This window comes from Penicillium cataractarum (assembly GCF_028827025.1).
Source record: "Penicillium cataractarum strain IBT 29864 chromosome Unknown utg000010l, whole genome shotgun sequence".
NCBI lineage: Eukaryota > Fungi > Ascomycota > Eurotiomycetes > Eurotiales > Aspergillaceae > Penicillium > Penicillium cataractarum.
In genome coordinates this window covers 1,264,982-1,284,284 of record NW_026622746.1, presented here as the reverse complement: position 1 = coordinate 1,284,284, position 19,303 = coordinate 1,264,982, and the positions used below count along the sequence as shown (strand labels likewise).

The 19,303-nt window shown below is 48.4% G+C and overlaps 7 protein-coding genes across 7 annotated transcripts; 4 read left to right on the top strand and 3 right to left on the bottom strand.

Annotated features, from left to right (window-relative positions):
- Positions 1 to 172: 172 nt before the first annotated feature.
- N7496_012557 (fungal specific transcription factor domain-containing protein) lies at positions 173 to 2,260 on the top strand (the record flags this gene model as incomplete). The annotated part of the gene is made up of 5 exons (XM_056705470.1): positions 173 to 212; positions 355 to 509; positions 571 to 765; positions 824 to 1,263; positions 1,357 to 2,260. The coding sequence occupies 5 exons, from the start codon at positions 173 to 175 to the stop codon at positions 2,258 to 2,260; spliced, it is 1,734 nt and encodes a 577-aa protein (XP_056549368.1).
- Positions 2,261 to 3,782: 1,522 nt separating this feature from the next.
- On the top strand, positions 3,783 to 4,734 carry N7496_012556 (class I glutamine amidotransferase-like protein; the record flags this gene model as incomplete). Its single annotated transcript, XM_056705469.1, has 5 exons — positions 3,783 to 3,858; positions 3,912 to 4,132; positions 4,187 to 4,302; positions 4,371 to 4,552; positions 4,610 to 4,734. The coding sequence occupies 5 exons, from the start codon at positions 3,783 to 3,785 to the stop codon at positions 4,732 to 4,734; spliced, it is 720 nt and encodes a 239-aa protein (XP_056549367.1).
- A 440-nt stretch (positions 4,735 to 5,174) lies between these two features.
- On the bottom strand, positions 5,175 to 7,342 carry N7496_012555 (replication factor A subunit protein RFA1; the record flags this gene model as incomplete). Its single annotated transcript, XM_056705468.1, has 6 exons — positions 5,175 to 5,268; positions 5,321 to 6,219; positions 6,291 to 6,831; positions 6,900 to 6,990; positions 7,061 to 7,212; positions 7,299 to 7,342. The coding sequence occupies 6 exons, from the start codon at positions 7,340 to 7,342 to the stop codon at positions 5,175 to 5,177; spliced, it is 1,821 nt and encodes a 606-aa protein (XP_056549366.1).
- Positions 7,343 to 7,758: 416 nt separating this feature from the next.
- Positions 7,759 to 10,415, top strand: N7496_012554 (ubiquitin-specific protease UBP14; the record flags this gene model as incomplete). The annotated part of the gene is made up of 6 exons (XM_056705467.1): positions 7,759 to 7,786; positions 7,849 to 7,916; positions 7,987 to 8,127; positions 8,203 to 8,476; positions 8,532 to 10,218; positions 10,271 to 10,415. The coding sequence occupies 6 exons, from the start codon at positions 7,759 to 7,761 to the stop codon at positions 10,413 to 10,415; spliced, it is 2,343 nt and encodes a 780-aa protein (XP_056549365.1).
- Positions 10,416 to 11,310: 895 nt separating this feature from the next.
- Positions 11,311 to 12,396, bottom strand: N7496_012553 (Ketopantoate reductase ApbA/PanE; the record flags this gene model as incomplete). The annotated part of the gene is made up of 1 exon (XM_056705466.1): positions 11,311 to 12,396. The coding sequence occupies one exon, from the start codon at positions 12,394 to 12,396 to the stop codon at positions 11,311 to 11,313; it is 1,086 nt and encodes a 361-aa protein (XP_056549364.1).
- A 551-nt stretch (positions 12,397 to 12,947) lies between these two features.
- N7496_012552 (Aminotransferase class IV) lies at positions 12,948 to 14,171 on the top strand (the record flags this gene model as incomplete). The annotated part of the gene is made up of 1 exon (XM_056705465.1): positions 12,948 to 14,171. The coding sequence occupies one exon, from the start codon at positions 12,948 to 12,950 to the stop codon at positions 14,169 to 14,171; it is 1,224 nt and encodes a 407-aa protein (XP_056549363.1).
- A 3,473-nt stretch (positions 14,172 to 17,644) lies between these two features.
- N7496_012551 (GPI anchored serine-threonine rich family protein) lies at positions 17,645 to 18,484 on the bottom strand (the record flags this gene model as incomplete). The annotated part of the gene is made up of 3 exons (XM_056705464.1): positions 17,645 to 17,829; positions 17,909 to 18,159; positions 18,225 to 18,484. 3 exons carry the CDS (start codon positions 18,482 to 18,484, stop codon positions 17,645 to 17,647), a joined length of 696 nt encoding a protein of 231 aa, XP_056549362.1.
- Positions 18,485 to 19,303: the final 819 nt, after the last annotated feature.

Here is a 19,303-nt window from a genome sequence, read left to right as displayed (position 1 = left end):
CGTTTCTCGAGTCTTGTCGAGGTATTTCTACCAATTCCCCGTAAATATCTAAGCAACTTCCATCTACAATCCCGACGGAACACCTCCGATCGCCTTCTTGTGCTCCCTTCCGCAAGGACATTTGCCCCCTCCTCCACTCCGACGGACTTGCATTCTCCAACTCTCACGAAAGATGTATGCCCCTCGAAAGCGCCAAAAAGTGTCGTCGGCCTGTGAGAGATGCCATCAGCGGAAATTGGGGGTGTGTCATCTTTATGGTTAGCTGGAAGAAGCCCTAGATGGATACTAACTCTTTCACCCCGGGTTGTCACTAGTGTGATCCCACCCGACCATGTCATTTATGCCATCGCGCAGGCGTGCCATGTATCCCTCGACATGGATCTGGGACAGCATACCCGCGCAATTCGGACCCTCAGATCATCAACGGGCCATTTTCATCCAAAATCTCAACCCAAGAGGAGGAGCCGGTTATCCTTCCTGAAAGCAGTATCATGGATGTGAGCACCAGAGTAAGTTTGAGGACCCTGGTTGTGGATGGTAATTTTAAGCAGCAATCTAAAATGTTTCTAGTTGGGCTCGGGACAAAAACTGGTCATCGGTGTCGAATATGACACTTCGGCTTTACCAGGAGGCAAGAAATTGCCAATCTCGTTTCCATCACCAAGTATGCCGTGGCGAGATGCTGTTGGGATATCCTTCCCATCAAAGCAGACTCTAGATTACCTGGTCGACACATTTTTCTCGACCGTTGACTGGTTTATGATGGTACTTCGATATCCATGTGATCGCATAAGGTGCACTAAGTTGATGCATCTTTGGCTAGGTCTTTTACGAAGAGGACTTCCGACAACGATACGAAGAATTGATGACCTCGACCCATGTGCCATCACTTGAAGATAACAACAATCTTTGGATTACATTACTTGTTTTGGGTCTGGGAGCTCATTATTCATCACTCGGAAGAAGAGAGCCCCACGAACGATCCCACATGCGGCAGCTGTCGAAAGATATCCTCGTACGGGTTGAACAGCAATTTTTGAGAATTATTAGCTCAGCTGATGAAGAGGCCGTACAAATCTGCGTTCTTCTAGGGAGTTTCCATCTTTTCAACGGTCGTCCAACTGCCGGGCTTGGAATCCTTGGAAGCGGAATTAAGATTGCCCAGGTTCTCCGGCTACATCGAGAAGGCACACTTACGGGGATCTCGGCGGCTCGTTTAGAATCCCGTCGGCGTTCATGGTTAGCGCTGGAGGTTTTCGATAAGTCTGTTCTTGTCTAATCCACCTATCGCCTACCCTTACTCACATCAAAGGTGTTTGTTAGATATGCGGCAATAGCATTTGGACGGCCCTGCAGTATCGACGATTCTGACTGCGATGTGAATACGGTATCAGATATCAAGACCAACAAGGAAGAACCGCATCGACAAACGGCACAACTAGACTACCATCGATGGAAGTTTAGATTGTATCGTATCGTCGGCCGATTTTTAGCGCGAAGACTACAAACAAATCGGCTTGAGTCAGTCCAGAGCATCCATGCCCAGCTTACCTCGTGGCAAAGACAATTGCCTGAGAAGTTACGCCTAGAGAGCTACAAGGGCAAAAGTACACAGGACACCCCGTCCTTGTTGCAGATGCAAGCACTGGCCCTTCAGCTGACATACGACAACATCCAAATCATTCTCCATCGCAGCCTTTCTTTCGGGTCCGGCTCTCGAGTCTCTAATACGGATCACTTGCCTGATGATCTACCAAAGTCCGCTCTGTCCCGAAAGCAACTTTTTCAGTCCGCACTTCGAACATCCGAATTGAACGACTATAGCCATGTGCTGCACGCATGCGGGAAAACACATGCTGCCATGCACGTCGGAATATGCCTGTTCACTGCCGGTGTAGTTCTATGCGCTTTTGCGATTTCAGAGCCTCTATCAGCTACCAGTGAAGCTGCAAAGAATGGTGTTATGAACATTCTACGTTTCCAACACGATCCCGTCCTGAATGAACACCTGCTTTCGGCGCAGAGTGTGAAAATTCTCGAAGATTTGGTGACGGTCCTGTTGCGCTCCGAACACTCTTTGATTCGGGGTGATAAGACGGTATCCTCTCCATCTATCGCGCAAACCACGGGCGAAGATGAAATTCAAATCGGTGAACAGAACGCGAATAAATACGAATCAAGAGAGTCTGAAGATAATCCGCTCGATGAGGCAAATTCGACGGTTCTGCCGGAAACCCTTCTGAATTTCCAAGGTAACTAGGTTCTTGAACACTCTATTATGATCCATTCTCATTGATTTTCCTGTCTATGAATATAGAACCCTCGATATCTGATCCAAACGGGATCGGGGATGGGGTATTTGATGGAACGGGCTTTTCAATGGGCCCCGACCTAGATTTGCTTTCGATGGACTCGGCAGCTGGAGTAACGTGGACGGGAGGTAACCCATACTTTGTTGATCCTAGCTTCGCCGATGCTAGTCAGCTATGGTTGTGGTCTAGTAACCCGGATGTGCAACCATTTTTAGACTAAAGCATGAGCATTAAGAAATACCATACATATTGGAGCCATATATTACTATTTAAACGCGAAAAGAGTGTTGGTTCTAGGCCATATCAAGTGCTCAATAATCAGTTGATGCCTTGAGACTATATCGGATTCAATATACAAATCCCTTGAATGCGTCGCTGGAACTAACAACTGAACGAAACATGTGAACAGAATGACAACTGCTCTAATTTCTCAACAATTATCAGAGACATTCTATCCATGACTTGTTTGCGTCCCTGGAAAAAGCCATTTTAGGAATCACAATCCCCTAGGGTCGGTAGTGGATTGTGTTAGGATAGAAGTCGACAGAATTCAACTTGCTTACAATTTCAGTGTGAGATCAGATCTATAGTACTGTACAGTATGTAGTAGGCGCACCTACAGGAGTCGGAACAACCCAACCTCCGGGGGCTTGCCTTAATAATCCACTGGGATCTCCGTCGGAGTTGGTCATCAAAACCTTAATCTCGCCCCGCATTCAATTAAGAAATCTAGAGTTTAACAAGGAGTCATGATGATGTATTTCGATGTAGTGGCGTGGCCGGCGGTTTTAACTGGTGTAATCAGATATAGCCTAAATTTGACTGCTTTTTGCAGAGCACCATAGAAAAATACTTCTCCCCAAAAGACTTGAATGCAGATAGGCTAGTAGTCGCTAGAGCAAAGTTCGATTAATGATAGCTGCCGCTGGGGCATTGACGCGAAAATTTGGACTGGTCATATACGCGGTTTTTCGCTTCGTCATACCGCCAATCTACTTCTCCAACATATTCATACAGTAAGTGGCCGAGGTAAGTTCCAGCTCTCCCTATTCAAGTATTAGCATTGTCCAATCGCCCCAGCAGTGCGGTGTCCGACCACCTTCGGAGACTTTTCGAGAAGTTGACATAGCAAAAGTGGAGCTCGGCATAATTATATCTTCGAGATGACATTATCCTAAGCCCTATGGGAATAATTGGGGCGAAACTCCGTCGGACTTGGGCCTCGTCCCTGCTAATCGGCGCTTCCGTTCATTCTTCTAGGTCTTTCGACCAATTGACGGCGCTTACGGGATTGTCTTCGCCGGATTAAGAGCTCTTAATATTTTACCTTTAAAGTACTGGCGATCTCAAGTATTTAAGAATCATCACCGCCCCCCCTCAAAACATGGCTATACAACATCATCGATCACAAACATCGACGTAAATCTGAAAGCAACTCTTTCAAACTCACTACTCTCGAATCAATTCGTCATGGCTCCTGTGCGCAAAGCTCTCATTGCCATCACCTCTGCCCATGCAGTCCTCTACCCGGATGGAAAAGAGACTGGTAGGTTGAATTGTCTTTTATCTGCGATTCCACTAGCTAAACATTCCCCATAGGCCTTTTCATTACCGAAGCTCTGCACCCTTTCCAGGTCTTCCGCAAGGCTGGCTTTGAAGTCGATCTCGTCTCTGAGACTGGAACTTATCAACCGGATTGGCTCTCGGAGCAGAAAGACTGGCTGAACGATGCCGACCGAGCTGTGTGGGAGGATCACTCGAGTGAATTCCGTTCCAAGTTGGATAACTTGTTGAAGCCAAGCGATATTAACCCAGCCAACGTTAGTAGGAATTACCGTTTTTTAGAGGAGGCCTTGCTGACATTTTGGGGCTAGTATGGCCTGTTCTTTGCCTCGGCAGGACATGCATCTCTGATCGACTATCCGGATGCCAAGGGACTGCAGAATATTGCGGCCAAGATCTTCACCGCGGGTGGTATCGTGTCTGCCGTGTATGTATAGTCTAATGTTCCGGATTATTATGGAGGTCATGCGCTGACGTTATCCCCAAATTGATTAGATGCCACGGTGGTGCTATCTTCCCGGGAATTATTGACCCCGCCACTGGCAAGTCCATTATTGCGACCCGCCGAGTGACCGGATTTACAAACCGCGGCGAGGAGGAACACGGTATCCTGGAGGTTATTCAAGGATGGAACAAACAGACCATCGAGGCTTCGGCCGCCTCCTGTGGAGCAACCTGTGAGGCTTCCTAAGACATTCAAGATTAATGACAGATACTGACTTGCTGCTCTTTAGATATCTCTCCTCCTGGTCCCTGGGATGCCTTTTCGATTACCGATGGGCAGATTGTTACCGGCGCCAATCCCGCCAGTGCCCATGTGACAGCTGAAAATGCAGTCAAGGCCTTTGAGGCTATTTAAGCTACCAGAGCCCCGGGAATTATCGGTGGGAAAACTGTAGTCTGGGAAGGACAGCGTTGGGGAAGGGAGTCCAGTTGTTGATCCAGTTGTTGCTTTAAAGACAATACTTTCAAATCCAATGCCGACTTTTAGAATGTCATGCGGTGTTCCTCTAACGAAGGTCACTATGATATGATAGTCGACCTTGTATCTACCAACTCAAGTGTATCATCAAGCTAGTCAAGACACTCTGATCAGAGCTTTTAGCACAAAGATCGCATTTACAATTTAGTCCAGAAAAGTTCCTTGGCAAAAGACTCATGATAGCTTATGGAAAATAGATCATAACGACAATAACACGGGGTCCCACTCAAAAACACTCAGAACAACATTTAGTTTGGGGAATAAAATTCTGCCAGATAATCATGTCAAGGTAACAAAGTGCCGATCGTATGGACTTGCTAGTCCAGGCTGTAAGAGTTGATGATTTCTGCCAAACGAGAAGCTTCTTCGGAATAGTTGATGGCCTTGGCGGACGAGACTTGGTATCGAACCCTAACTAGCTGTCAGCTTGGTTTGTCCCCAATGATTAGTTGCGACTGCTTACCGTTGTTGTTCACCAAACGTGTCAATCTTAGCTCGGCACCGGAAGCTCCATGTGCGGCAGTTCGCCTCGTGGAACACTGCCTGGAATGCATCATTATCATCCTCGCGGAGTTGCATGAGGTTATCCGCGGAAGTGCCCATGATCAATCGTCCAGTGTCATCGAAGCAGCTGAGCCAGAGCTGGCCCGTATGATCGCTAACACTAATCGGCATGATGTACCGATATTCCGGTCGTGGATGAGTCTTGTCACACATTTCGCATCGCCACTGGCCAACATCCAACTCTGTCACCTTCTTGTTGCAGCCTTCGGAGAGACAGGCGGGGTAGCACCAAGTAGATTCCTGTCGAATGAAAACAACGGTTGCTTTGAGAGAGAAGTAGTCCACTTGGTCAGACATGCCCAACTGTTCCTCACGGACCTGTGCAATGGTTTTGAAGGGATCCGCCTTCATGTTAGAGTTTGTGGCGCCGGAGAGTGATGCGTGGGAAGTGAACGCTTCCGTTCTTCCCTGTGCATCATACCAGCCCTTTAGTCGGTGGGCTTCTCCAATATCCGGGTCAACAGCCATCGAGCCGGAGCTCAGCAAGCTCAAACTCCGCCCACCAAAGTCGGAGACCTTGACTCCCTTGAAGGCGACAACGGACTCTGGGGCGACATTGAAGTTGACTGCGCTCGCACCCCAAATAGTCAAGCGAACAGAATATCCAGTGTTGTCAACCAAGTTCAGCTCACGCTTATCATAAGGTTTGCCAGTTCCCTTGGACACAATCTGGGATGTTTCGCCAATCTCCTTGAGAATTCCAATGACATCGGTGGTGGTATCCTTCTCCACTGATTGCAAATCACCGATAGTGGTAAAGTTGAAGCGAATTTGAGGAACATCATTCTGGTCCTCGGCCTGTAACGAATACGGGTCAACTAATATTCCACGGCATGTTGCTTGGGTGCCAAGCGGCATTCTGCACTTACCTTCTCGACCAAAGTGTCCCTCTCAAACGTAAGTTCATAGTCATTGTTGACGTTTGAGAACTGCTTCTTGGCAATCTGGACTCGACAAGGGCTAGAAATGTAGTACACACCACCTTCCTGGAACAAGTCATACAACATGTCGCACTGATCGTTGAATCCGGTAGCCCGAATTTCACCGCTATCATCGAGCAAGTTCACACTGAACAATTTTCCCTCGCCATTTTTGTTGTGCCAAGTTTTGATGCTTGACTTGTTCGTGCAGCGAGCTTTGATTGTCCACTTATTGGAATAGGGAGAGATGGCCTCGATTGGGTAGATGGTGGCATGGGCAGAGGAAGAGGGGCCGCGCGTGGGTTGGGCTCGATTGGGTTGCTGTGCCGGTGCAGTGGGAGGTTTGGATCCGTAGAACCCGTTGCTAGAAATTGTTGTTGGCTGGGGCTTCTCGTCATCCTCGGCCTTGATTTCGAGCGGCTTGGGCTCTCCGATCTTCTCTGCCTCGCCGAGTTCCTTCAAGACCTCCAAGTCTAAGATGATCAGGATTCTGGTTGCAGACGGTCAGCCAACCGAGGAAAAACAAAGCACTTGGATTATCACCAGGAGCACGCTCACTTTTTACCCTTGACCGAATTCGCTTGGAAGGACTTAAGACGAACAAAACATCCCTTGCGCAGAGATCCCTCGGTCACCACGTGGTTGGCCTCTGAGAGAGAAAACACGACATGTTAACAAAAGCCCGTGACAGTTTGAGAGACAAATATAGGTAGCCTTACGGGTGGCAAGCATGGTTTGGACATAGTTGGCAATGTCACTGAAGACGGCTCGATACCGTTCTGGGTGGTTTGGTTGCGGTGGCAGAGGCTTGACTTGTACACACTGAACGATCGGCTCGCGGACCTGGGGCTTGGTTTCATCAAAGATGGCCCTGTACAATTTTAGCTTCTGCACCATAAAACGGGCTACACTCGCAGCGAGGGCCCCGTAATCTTCTTGGTGAATCGAAGGACTTACCCGAGAGCCCCAACGGTGATCTGTGACGCCGCATCTGATGCCATGATCGACGGTTGAAGGTCCTGATACACACTCTACTGGCACAGAATTTTTGTCAAAGGGCCAGATGGGAGATCCACAGGGGTATGGGGGAAAGAGATGCTCAGCGATGAGGTGGTCGAAGGTTGTGTGATCCGCGACGCGTTCCGAGACGAGCCAGAAAATAACGCGTAAAGTGGTCAGTCATGTGACCCTCTCTTCCGCCACCGGGGCTGGACCTACCCCACGTCATTATGTAATTGCCTGCCCCACGCCAGCAGCTCCTGCTCTCTCTCTTGTCTTCTTGACTTGCTCTACTGTTGTCCCTCGTCACTCGTCGCTCGTACACCTTAGGTCCTCCACTTTTCCTACTGTTCTGCTTCTGATATCCACTTTCCTCCTTATCCGTCTCTCTCTGGGTCGCGGTCATTGGCCCTCAAAAATGGCCTGTGTCCATTCAGGCGCTTCAGGTTGGTGAGATCCGGCGGAGTGCAGACCCTCGTGAGAGTCATCCGCTAATTTTGAGAGCTAGATCTCAGCCCACCAGGGCCTACCCAGGCTGTTTATCGAGAGGATTGCACTCAGTGCTTTGATTCGATCGTATGTATCTTTTATCTCCGCAGCCCAGTCCATTTTCTCCGGAAATAATCCTGGTACTAACGGTTCCAAGGACGATGCCGCCGGTCTCAATGTATGCCTTCATTGCTTCAACGGAGGCTGTGCTGGGGACAGAGATCACGCCTTGCTTCACTTCAAGCGCTACGGGCATGCGCTAGCGCTGAATATTCGGCGAACCCCGAAGCAAGTGCAGGTAATGCTAAATCCCCGCCTTCTACCCTAGCCTCCTGTCACAACAGCTTTCTAACTTTCATTTATATGGCTGCAGCGCGATGAACCTCCCCCCAAAATTTCGAAACTTGCTATCGCTGCCGAGACGGACGAAGACCGTTATGATATCGCGACCTCGGTGGTGTGCTATGCGTGCCCTCGGGAAAATGTGGACAAGACAACCGGAACCCTGCCTGCAGTGATCGAGGGTATCATGACTGCAATGACTTTCTCAAAGAGAGAAGAAGTCAAGGCCTGGGAGCAAGAATTTGTACCTTGCGAGCATACATTGTGTCTGGTCCAAGATGATGTTGTCGACGCAGAATCTAAAGGTATTGCCCCATTCTGGCCCTGGAACATGGAAGGAATACTAATCAAAATCTGCAGATTCCAGCCAGTGCACAGCGTGCGACTTGCGAGAAAATCTTTGGCTTTGCTTGGAGTGTGGTAATACCGCGTGTGGGCGGAGCCAGTTTGGAGGAGCTCAGGGAAACTCCCATGCACTTGCCCACGCTGACGCTACATCCCACGCTGTTGCTGTCAAACTAGGATCAATCACGGCAGAGGGGTCCGCTGACATTTACTGTTACAAATGTAATGAGGAACGGACGGACCCAGAACTTGCCAGTCATCTTGCTCATTGGGGGATCTATTTGGCCGGACGCGAGAAGACAGAGAAAAGTTTGATGGAAATGCAGGTTGAGCATAACTTGCAATGGGACTTTTCCATGACCACCGAGGATGGTCGTGAGCTTGTGCCGGTTTACGGCCCTGGTTTCACGGGATTAGCCAACCTCGGAAATAGCTGCTATCTTTCTAGTGTGATGCAGTGCATTTTCTCCACTCAGGGCTTCCAGAGCCGATACTACCGCCCATCTGAGGAACCGCCGGTCTGCCAGGTCCCAGCACAAGATATCGAGACCCAGTTGAGGAAACTTGCAGATGGCCTTCTCTCTGGCCGGTACTCTCGACCAGATCCCCGTGTTATTGCATCTGCTGCCGCGTCAGAAGTCCACCCCTCTTCATCTCATCAAAAGGGGTTAATGCCAGCTATGTTCAAGTATCTCGTTGGGCAAGGTCACCCGGAGTTTGCCACAATGAGGCAACAAGATGCATTTGAATTTTTATTACATCTGTTCAAATCCGTCAGCCTTTCGAAGCACACTGATGACCTGGCCAACCCCGTGGAAAACTTCCGATTTGAGGTTGAGCAGCGCCTACAATGCCTCGGGTGTAAGAAAGTTCGTTACAAGGTAGATGAACAGGACAATATTTCCGTGGCAGTGCCCGCACGTCGTATCTCAGGCGAAAAAGATCAGTTCGAATCGGTGACATTGTCCGAGTGCTTGGACATCTTCACTGCGGAGGAAGTTGTTGAGCTTACTTGTCCAGCATGCGAGAGTCAAGCCGGGTTTTCCAAGCGGTCCACATTCAAGACTCTACCCCAAGAGCTTGCTGTCAATGCCCGTCGCTTTGAGCTGGTCAAGTGGGTACCGACAAAGTTAGATATCCCTGTTATCGTCAGCGATGAGCCAATGGACTTTGGTCCATACCTGACTGGAGCGCATGACCCCAATGAAGAACTTCTTCCGGAGGTTAAAGAAAGCGCAAAGTTTGTACCCAACCCGGAGGTCCTTGATCAACTTTTGGCTATGGGTTTCCCCGTACCACGGTGTGAAAAGGCTCTCCACGCAACTGGCAATTCTGACCCGGAGGCTGCTATGAATTGGCTCTTTGCCCACATGGAGGATCCAGATATCGATGAACCTCTAGTGCTGGATCAATCTGCCGGCGGGGCCAAGGCCGTGGAACAGGATGAGTCCAAAATCGCCCAACTAGGTGAGATGGGGATTGATGCCTCTCGTGCTCGGCGGGCTCTCGCTGCCACTGATGGCGATGTTAACCGGGCTGTGGATTGGGTGTTTACCCATCCCGATGATGGTGACGATGAGATGGAGAGTGAAAACGACGGTCCCGCTCGAACTCAACAAGGCCCATTCGGATACGACACCTTGCCTGCTCGGTATCAACTACGGTCTATCGTGTGTCATAAAGGCTCATCTGTTCACGCAGGGTAAGTTTCTCTTTATCGCTCGATGTGGATTTGTTGATCTAACATGCTACAGTCATTATGTGGCCTTTATCCGCAAATCTTTGGCAGGCGAAGACTCTCCGTCATGGGTACTCTTCAATGACGAAAAGGTCGTCGAATGTGAGAAGATTGATGATATGAAGAAGGCTGCCTACCTGTATTTCTTGACTCGTGTCTAGGCAGCCTTTCGATCATCTTTAATTCGTATTCATACTACCATGGGCCTGTCACGTATTTCTACAGAGACAAAGATCCCGTGGTTGAGATATCCATAGATCAGAATTCTTACCTGGCTACCTCCATCTAGAAACTTGACGTGTCGTATGAGGCTGAAGTGAAATTTAAACAATCCAATAGAATAGAAACAAGATCCAGAGTATCAATTATCGAGTTCTACAGTGTGGAGTGCTACAGTGTGGCGCGACTTTGTGTAAAGTATAGTAGTTTGGTGCGTGACAAATTGCGGGTACACACAATCGCCGCCACAATCGATGTCTAATCCACTGACTTGGCCACAACTTCTTTTAATTCCCATAGTTTTGTCTCGGCAGCTCCTAGACCTCACTTGCTGCTAGGGAGAAACATGAAAAAAAAAATTATATCGCTCACTCGCTCACTCTAACGTTCTGTGGTTGAAAGTTTTCATGGATTCCCGCTGCAGGGTGTGATGGAGCCGAGGAAAAGCTAAATTTCCTGTCCACTTAAATCTCAAGAATCCAGAGCTTCAATCCCGAGAAAAGCCCGAGTCGGAGTATGTAGCTGGCTTTCTAGTGTCGACCACTCCTTTGGGTCTTAGGATATCATTTTCTATCATCATAGTACATTTCTACCCGCCATCACCAAAGATTCGGTCAGACATAGACAGTACTCTTGGCCGTACGTATGTTGCCGCCATGAGATAGAATTCTTTTTTGATTATGTCTTACCAACTACATGGATATTTAGCAAGATAACCGTCTGATAGGAATTTGACCCACGGGAAAAGTAACTATACCCTCTTGAAATTGATCATATCTATACTAAAATAGGATGGCAATCGTCTTTTGGTCATGCTGAATTATGTGGCTCTTTAGATCAATGGTTTGAACCCCGGTCTAGCACTTTTCTCACCAGCTCATCATTCACAGGTGTCTTTACCCCAACTTTCAGACCCATTCGACTCCATGATCCATTGATGAAATTGATCTCAGTCTCCCTTCTAGCTCGAAGATCCCATACCATAGAGCAGGTAGTTTGAGACGTCTTTGTGATGATCATGTTGACGGTCGATTCCAACCTCTCCACGGAGAATCTTTCCTCGACGCCCGCAACCCCCTTTAATTCTGGAAGGGACAGAACGACTTGTGAGATCTCCTGGAGGATAGCCCGCCTCAACTCTGGTACTGTGAATAAGAACTCGTTTCTCGCATCATTGAGGGCGCAGATTGGATTGCAGAATGCATTCACCGCAAGCTTTTCGAGTTGAATTTGGAGAATGTCGGTGTAACAGTACGAGGTAGCGTTTAATGTGGTCGACCGAGGGAGAGTTTCTAGCATATATCTTGATTGCGAGTTGGGAATTGTCCCAGTGTCAACCGAGCCACGAGGAACAGCTCCTATCGAAGTTGCAGAAAATCCAGTGTGTGTGATGTCGAAGGACGTGTTGAGCGTCACGCCATGAGAGATCACACCGATAAGATAATTCGGACGAGAGTTTGGGTCCGAGAATAATTGTTCGTTGATGGCATCGATCATACCAGCGCCATTTTGGAGGAATAAGATGTTCGAATCGCGATTCAGGCGACCCGCAAGCGATCGAATAGCCAATACTGTTTGGGTTGCCTTTACGCAGACAATAAGATTGCTGATCGGTTCTCGATTCACCTTCCAGCTATCGTCCTTTTGAGAACCTGACAGCTTGCTATGCCATTGGCCATCGAAGAAGGTCTCAAGATCGTATTCATGTGAAGTGATCTTCTTCCCATCTCTTGACTCAAATTGTATTTGGCTATTAGCCAAGCGGTACGCTAGCAGGAGTGATTTTCGGTGTAAGAGGAGCGTGACGGTCGGTCCAGAAGGGATTTCTGAAATGGAATGGGCGGCGAATGTACCAATGCTCCCAAGACCGATAACATGCACGCGAGGCCGTAGAGCGGCAATCGAGGAAGTGATAGAACACATGATATGCGGCTATAAATGAGCGTACTGACCAGTCTGCAAATCTAGATCGGTATTCTTTTACGGGCTGATTACGGACAAGATATATATGTGCCCAATGGTTATCTCTTGCCACCATTTTACCTTTTTTTTTTCTGGCTCAGAAATGGGTAGAATATTCCATCGGGAGAGCGATGAACCAACCGAGGAATGTACTATCATACTATACGTAGACATAAAATGACCTCGGGCCGCAGTCTCCAAGACTAGGGCGTGGGCGTGGGCGTGGATCCACCGCGCCCTGTGGGGCGATCCGCGGAGTTTCCAGTGTTTTAGTCCTCAGTCATCATTTCCAGACATACAGATCCTAGTCATAGCACACGCCATGCATTTTGGCTAAATCTTTTGACACTTTAGTCGAGGGTGAATCTCTTCTAATGCACAAAGCCTGCGCCCTGATCATAAATAGCCCAAAAATCGATATATATAAAATCCATACTGTGTACCCTTGAAGATATGTACATCCTCAAATATCTTCATTCTAATTGATACGTTCCAGTTACATCACCAAAAAAATGGCCGAACAATCCTACGATCCGAATGACTTCCTCCCAACAGCATTCCAACAAATAGACACTGCTACAGGCCGGTCCACTACCAACGCCCTCAAGGCATCTCGACTCAAATTGAGCCTCACTACGAAGCTGAAACCCGTTCCCTCACCCGATTCGGAGGATCTTCTTGCTCACAGAGTATGCACTGATCATATGATTGTTGCTTGCTGGACAACTCAGCACGGCTGGGATGATCCGGAGATGGTCCCTTTCGCTCCAATCTCCTTGTCGCCGACAGCTAGTGTCTTGCACTATTCCACTTCTTGCTTCGAAGGCCTCAAGGTGCATCGTGGATTTGATGACAAGCTTCGCCTTTTCCGACCGGAATATAACTGTGCACGCATGGTGGCCTCGGCCCGACGCGTCTGCCTCCCCGAGTTCAATCCGGAAGAACTGTTAAGCCTGATCAAGAAGCTCTGTGAGGTCGACGGCCCTAAATGGCTTCCAAAAGGCCGCCACGGCGAGTCCCTTTATATTCGCCCGACTCTGATCGGATCGGATTCGAGCCTGGGCTTTCAGGTACCTGGTGAGGCGTTATTGGTCATCCTGCTGTCATATTGGCCAGCTTCTACCGGTCCATCCAAGGGCCTCCGCCTACCGTGCAGCGACGAGGATGCAGTTCGCTCTTGGCCAGGTGGTACTGGATCCGCTAAGATCAGTGGCAACTATGCTCCTTCCTTACCGATGCAAGGTGAAGCTCGGAGGCGTGGCTTTGACCAGGTTCTATGGTTGTTCGGATCGGAGGGATACATTACGGAGGCTGGTTCCGCAAATTTCTTCACTATCTGGCGGAATTACGAAGGAAAACTACAGCTTGTCACTCCTCCATTGACGGATCATCTTATCCTAGCGGGAGTCACCAGACAGAGTATCCTGGACTTGGCAATGGAGAGATTTGTCGAGACAGCACGTTCTAACTACGGATGCGAACCTTTAGAGGTACTCGAGATTATGCTCACTGTCTCTGATCTTCAGAATGCCTCCCGTGATGGAAGTCTGTTGAGTGCGTTTGTTGTCGGCACTGCCTGCTTCATGCAGCCCGTTGTCCATGTCCAATATGGGGAGGCTGGGATAAATATTCCCGAAGAGAGCGTTCCCCATGTGTCAATGATGCGCCAATGGATGAAAGATATCATGTTTGGTTACGAGGAAAACACATGGGCGTGTGAGGTTACGGATGAGTAGGTATAATTGTTGAGAGTTTCTGCTCTGTGTACATAGAATTCCAAAGTCCATGCTCCGCACGACCTACACCCGCGGATAAGAGAGATCTATTCCACTCTCAGGGTCCGTGGTATCGTGGTCATGCAATATGTCAAATTGCGAATCATGCTGCTGCCTGAAGGAAGCGATCCACTCTGGATTATCTGCGATCGTTTGATTCCATGAATCTTCGGAGTCATATAATAGACGCCTCGCTTGGTCTTGGAACATTTCATCGGTGGGAACAACACCTAGTATCATCTGTTGCCGTGCATACCGACCAAGATGTTGAGTTAAAAGCTCCGTGAATGTGCCCAATGGCCTTTCACCGGTGGCCTGAAGATGCTGAAACGAAGATGTCAACTGAGCCTCATCTTCCACCGCTTGCGCTCGTCGCGAGATCTGAGCCAAATGATCTTGAACGCTAGCATTCGTCGCCGAAAAGGGCACCACGGTTTTTGATTCCGACGAAATAAGATAGGGAGGTAGAGAATTGGTGAGCATTCCGGCGATGGATGGAGGGAAATCGTGATCTCCCCGCCACTCATTCATCGTCAGGCCTTCACGAAAGTGTGCTGCTAGATGCTCGACCCTTTCGTTCCAGTCATTTAAACGGCAATCACAGAAGCCACAGCGTGAAGCTATAACCGGCTCGGGTATTTTCCATGTATCAATAAGAGGCAATATATCGAGGCGGTGGACAAGCCGGAGATGTTGTACAAGGTGATCCTTCCGTCTAAATGTGCGACAGCATTGCGTATAATTGTGCTGGGCGAGGTGTTCAGGGGATGGGTCTAGACAAGAGCAAAAAGCACAATGTCTCCTTCCGGTGCTCGGGGAAACTGGGGCCCCTCCATCAGGGGCACATACCCAACCCCCTAGGTTCAGATGAAGAGTTCTCTCGTGTCGGGACCAATCATGCTTGGTTTTGAATGTATCGCAGCAAAACGTGCAGGGGAAGACTCGACGTTGACTAGATATGGTTGAGTTTCTTGCCAAGTTCGTACTCTTCTGGACACGTGAAGGACGATCATCGTATGATTGCGCTGCCAGGGGGTTTCTCGCCGATGCTGACTGCCTTGAGCCAGAGGAATGCCAAGATGATACACTATTTCCGCTGTTGGAACTAGCCACAGAAACAGGTCGGCGGTAGTGCGAAAAGGAATCAGGAGTCGCTGTTGGTTGTCCTCCAGTCAGAGGGGATTCGGAGCTGATGTTCTCCGACCTGTTCACAGCCTGGATGATAGCAGACATAGATGCTGGCTCATCTTCGGGTGGGGAGTCGTGCCATCGTTGCAAGGGGTCAAAAGTAGGTGCATGGATGGGGATAGGCCTTGCGTCCGTCTTCCGCCCAAATTTCTTGATATCGTAGCGGCTCCTTCTTCTAGGAAGACCGACAGGTGAATTAATACTTACCACTTGGGCTTGATTCTGATGTGTCTGAGATATGGCTAGGGGAGGGACTGGAGAATCGGTGGCTGGGTTTTGTTCTGTCCAGGACTCCCCTAGTGGCGTAGAAAATGATATTGGGAACGCAGACATCGCAGAGAAGTTTAGATCCTGGTCCAGTGAGCTTGGCATGGACCATGATTGGGTATCTTTGTCCAGGGAATGAGTAAACCAGTCGGGCGCCGAAGCGGATTGGACCTCAGAGTTAAGAAACTGGCCGTCTATCAGACCAGATACTGTCGTGTGTTGAGCGGCGAAAGGGCCATAGGTAGCTGTGCCCTCGGGAGAGGAAGCTCTCAATATTGAGGCCATACCCACTGATCCTACTCCTAGGAGTATAGTGAGTTGTCCGATCGGTCAAAGTCAAAAGGATATCATATGTATTAAGCCCACCTTGCAGAGCATCATGGAAGTCTTCGAAGTCGGAAGGCTTGGTGGTTTCGGGAATGAATGAGCTAGAGCTCATTGTTTTTGAGGAATTTCTACTCGTCAAGTTCCAAAATCGGTACTTGTGTCTGATCATCCAATCTCGAGTATTTTAGTGGAAGGTTTGGCGACAAAGTGCACGCGGGGACTCTCCAAGCGGAACGGTGCAACGGCCTGAGGCAGCCAGTACGTGTCGGAACAAGAAACAGCCCGTATGACTAAGAATGTCGCCCAGGGAGCATTTTTGGTCTAGCGGTATTATGCTCCATCTGTGTTCGACAGTACGCTCTCGATGATTTTATCACGGAGTCATGTGACTCGAACCCAAGCCATAACTATGAGAGTTTCCCATGGCGTTCAGTAAAAATATACATGTTGTGATACATGATGTGATCGTAGGGTTGAGTTGAAATGAATTTTAGCAACTAAGAGTAATGTTCAGATCTAAACAGGCGGATGATGTGTTCAGACAATAAAGACTACCTTCTTCGAGTCGTCGTATCTATCTATATTTAATACTGCCGTGGTTATCAAACGCTCTAGATACTGCGAGATCGTCAATGCCACGCCAAATCTCTCATAATAACGGTAAGCCGGGGACCTACCTACCTTAGTTAACACTCCCGGCACCTTAGTCATCTCTAGTACAGCCCGGAAGTGCTCCGCCTACCTAAGCCAGCCTCCGAGTCCGAGGCACGTCATTCGTGGATAGGTGATCGTGAGGGCATTTAGCCGAACACTCGTCGACAGATCGGTCGGGTCTCCCGTTAGGCTAGATAGCTGGCAGAGGGGATCAGCCTTCTAGCCTCTACTGTATCGTACATACGTTCAAAATATTGCCGGTCACATCAACGGGTCGGTAAATTCGGTAATCTTACTACGAAAATGCCAATCCAAAGAGGAAGGAGAAAGATCTCGAGGCAAGTGTCCAGAAGGCCAAGACGATAGCACATCCAAGCTTGATTTCAACTCCTAATTCAGCTACGGAGGAGGCTGGGATTGTAGGGACTCCGAGCAGATTGTCTGTGGCATCCGAATAGCAGTTCAGTAGTATTTATTTGTAAAATTTGAAGGAATAAATTTAGAGTTGAATAGCTTCAAACTTTGCGTTGGGCTATAGAATTATTGTTGGGTATCGGGGGACCAACACCCGGAGCGGTGTGGTGCGGACAGGGTACACCGGGGGCCTAATGTTGTTTATTCAGACGATATCTTGCGACTGGCCTCGTTCTATGATGGCCCCTTTCTATTGGTCAGATACCTAATACCAGTCAATACCTGGAACCGGTCTAGAACCGACACTATTTTTGTATAGAATTCCGACGTAAGCGTCTGTGCCCGCCCTGCATGCATCTACTGCGAACTACTGTAGTACCACCGGTCAACCCGATTTAGCAAATTGATATAACCCTGAAAATTAAATTCTATCATTCTAGTCTATCCACTTTCGCTCCAGCCCGACACAAACTTCAAAAAAAGAGAATCCAACAGAGTAACGACACATATTTTCACTGATTCAGCTTATTTTGAAAGGCCATTGTATACACGCTTCAGGCAGAATACTGTCTGCTGCACATGATCTAGACGTGCAAGAGCGCGAAAACGGCACCAAGTACAGCCATGGCTCCCTTAGGAGTGCTGAACTGAGACGACGCAGCCCCAGTTGACTGCACAGTAGTGGCGGAGGCACTGGTGGATGAAGCGTCGGAAGAGGTGGAAGACGCGGTCGTGGAAGACGAGGAAGAAGAAGAAGAGGTGGTGGAGCCTGTGATTAAAGAAATTGTATTAGTATAATCGCCTTGTGATCGTGTGGGGTTGCATCATGCCTGAGGAAGACAAAGGACTAGTTGACGACGTGGTTGTTGAAGACGCCGAGGATGTAAGGGTAGAGGAAACGGATGTAGAAGTGGTCGTACTGGATGTCGTGGAAGAAGAAGTGGAGGAGGAGGAAGTGGTGGTAGAGGTGGTGGTGGAAGAAGAATAAGAAGAAGACGAGGATGTGGTACCATCATCCGAAGCGCCCTTCTTGACAGTGAAAATGTCACTGACGGCGAGCTGGCCAGAAGAATCAATTATCTGGATCTCGTAGTCATCTCTAGAACACGGCAGGATATTATTAGTACTGTTATTTTCTGTCCACCCACTCAACCTTCTACATACCCGTTGGAAATGCTAGGGTTAGGCTGGGTCGTGTATTCGCCAGCAGAGGTCTTGACGTTATCTGCCAATTTGGTCTGGAAGGAGCCATCCTGGTTTCGAAGGATGATGCTGATTACCGAGGGATCACTGGAATCACTACTGAATTTGATAGTTTTGGCAGTAGAAAAATCCCACACCGTGTTTGATGACGGGGTAGTGACGGTGATGGCAAAAGCCGACGAGAGGAGGCTCAGGGCGTAGATGGTGAATGAGTAGCGCATTTTGATTGAATGGAATTATTGAATTTCTTGAGAATGTGCTAGAGGGAATGTCATACCATCTCCCAGGAGAATCCTCATATATATTCGGTCGATAGACTGGGAAACAGTCTGTCGAACGATCTACATACAGGAATCAGCAACTGTCAGCTGAAGCTGAGCCCATTGGGAGTATGTAATGCGAGATAATCCAAGCCTTGCACAGAAGCAGGATATGACCTCTAACACGAGCTGAGCCTCGTATGGAGAAACTACTGAGAAAACTCCAGGGGCCTTCCTGGTGCCCACGTAGAGTGCGCACTGAACCTCTGGATCGGCGACCCGCTCTGTTGCGTTGGGTCCATCAAACTGAGCATTGCACCTTATCTTTCCAATCAAGTTCCCAAACCAACCTGTGACCTGCGGTCCTTAAAAATAAACCATTGAATTTCTAAGCAAGGGCTATATAATGTAAGCGCTAGTTGAGCGTTGAGAAGTGCAGTAAACACGGAGTATACCGATAGAGCTCGAATATCGAGATTGTCATATTTCTTTTTGGAATATATTATTATTGTATTATATCGTTTCTTACAGCCGTGAATGAATACCGGTCATGACTAGTAAAATTCACCAGATAAGCTAGATCTTTATAGGGTCTTACTATATTATACTCACTGTAATAGTCAAAGGTGACTGTCGAATTCTGCTCTAGGTAGGGAGTTTCCAAGTAACCAAATATATCTCTTATTTTCTATGCTAATTCACGAGATATAATAGGCAAACAATAGTATTAAACATACGGAGTATCTAGTCTATAGTAAAGCTACTCTAAAAAACTCTCAA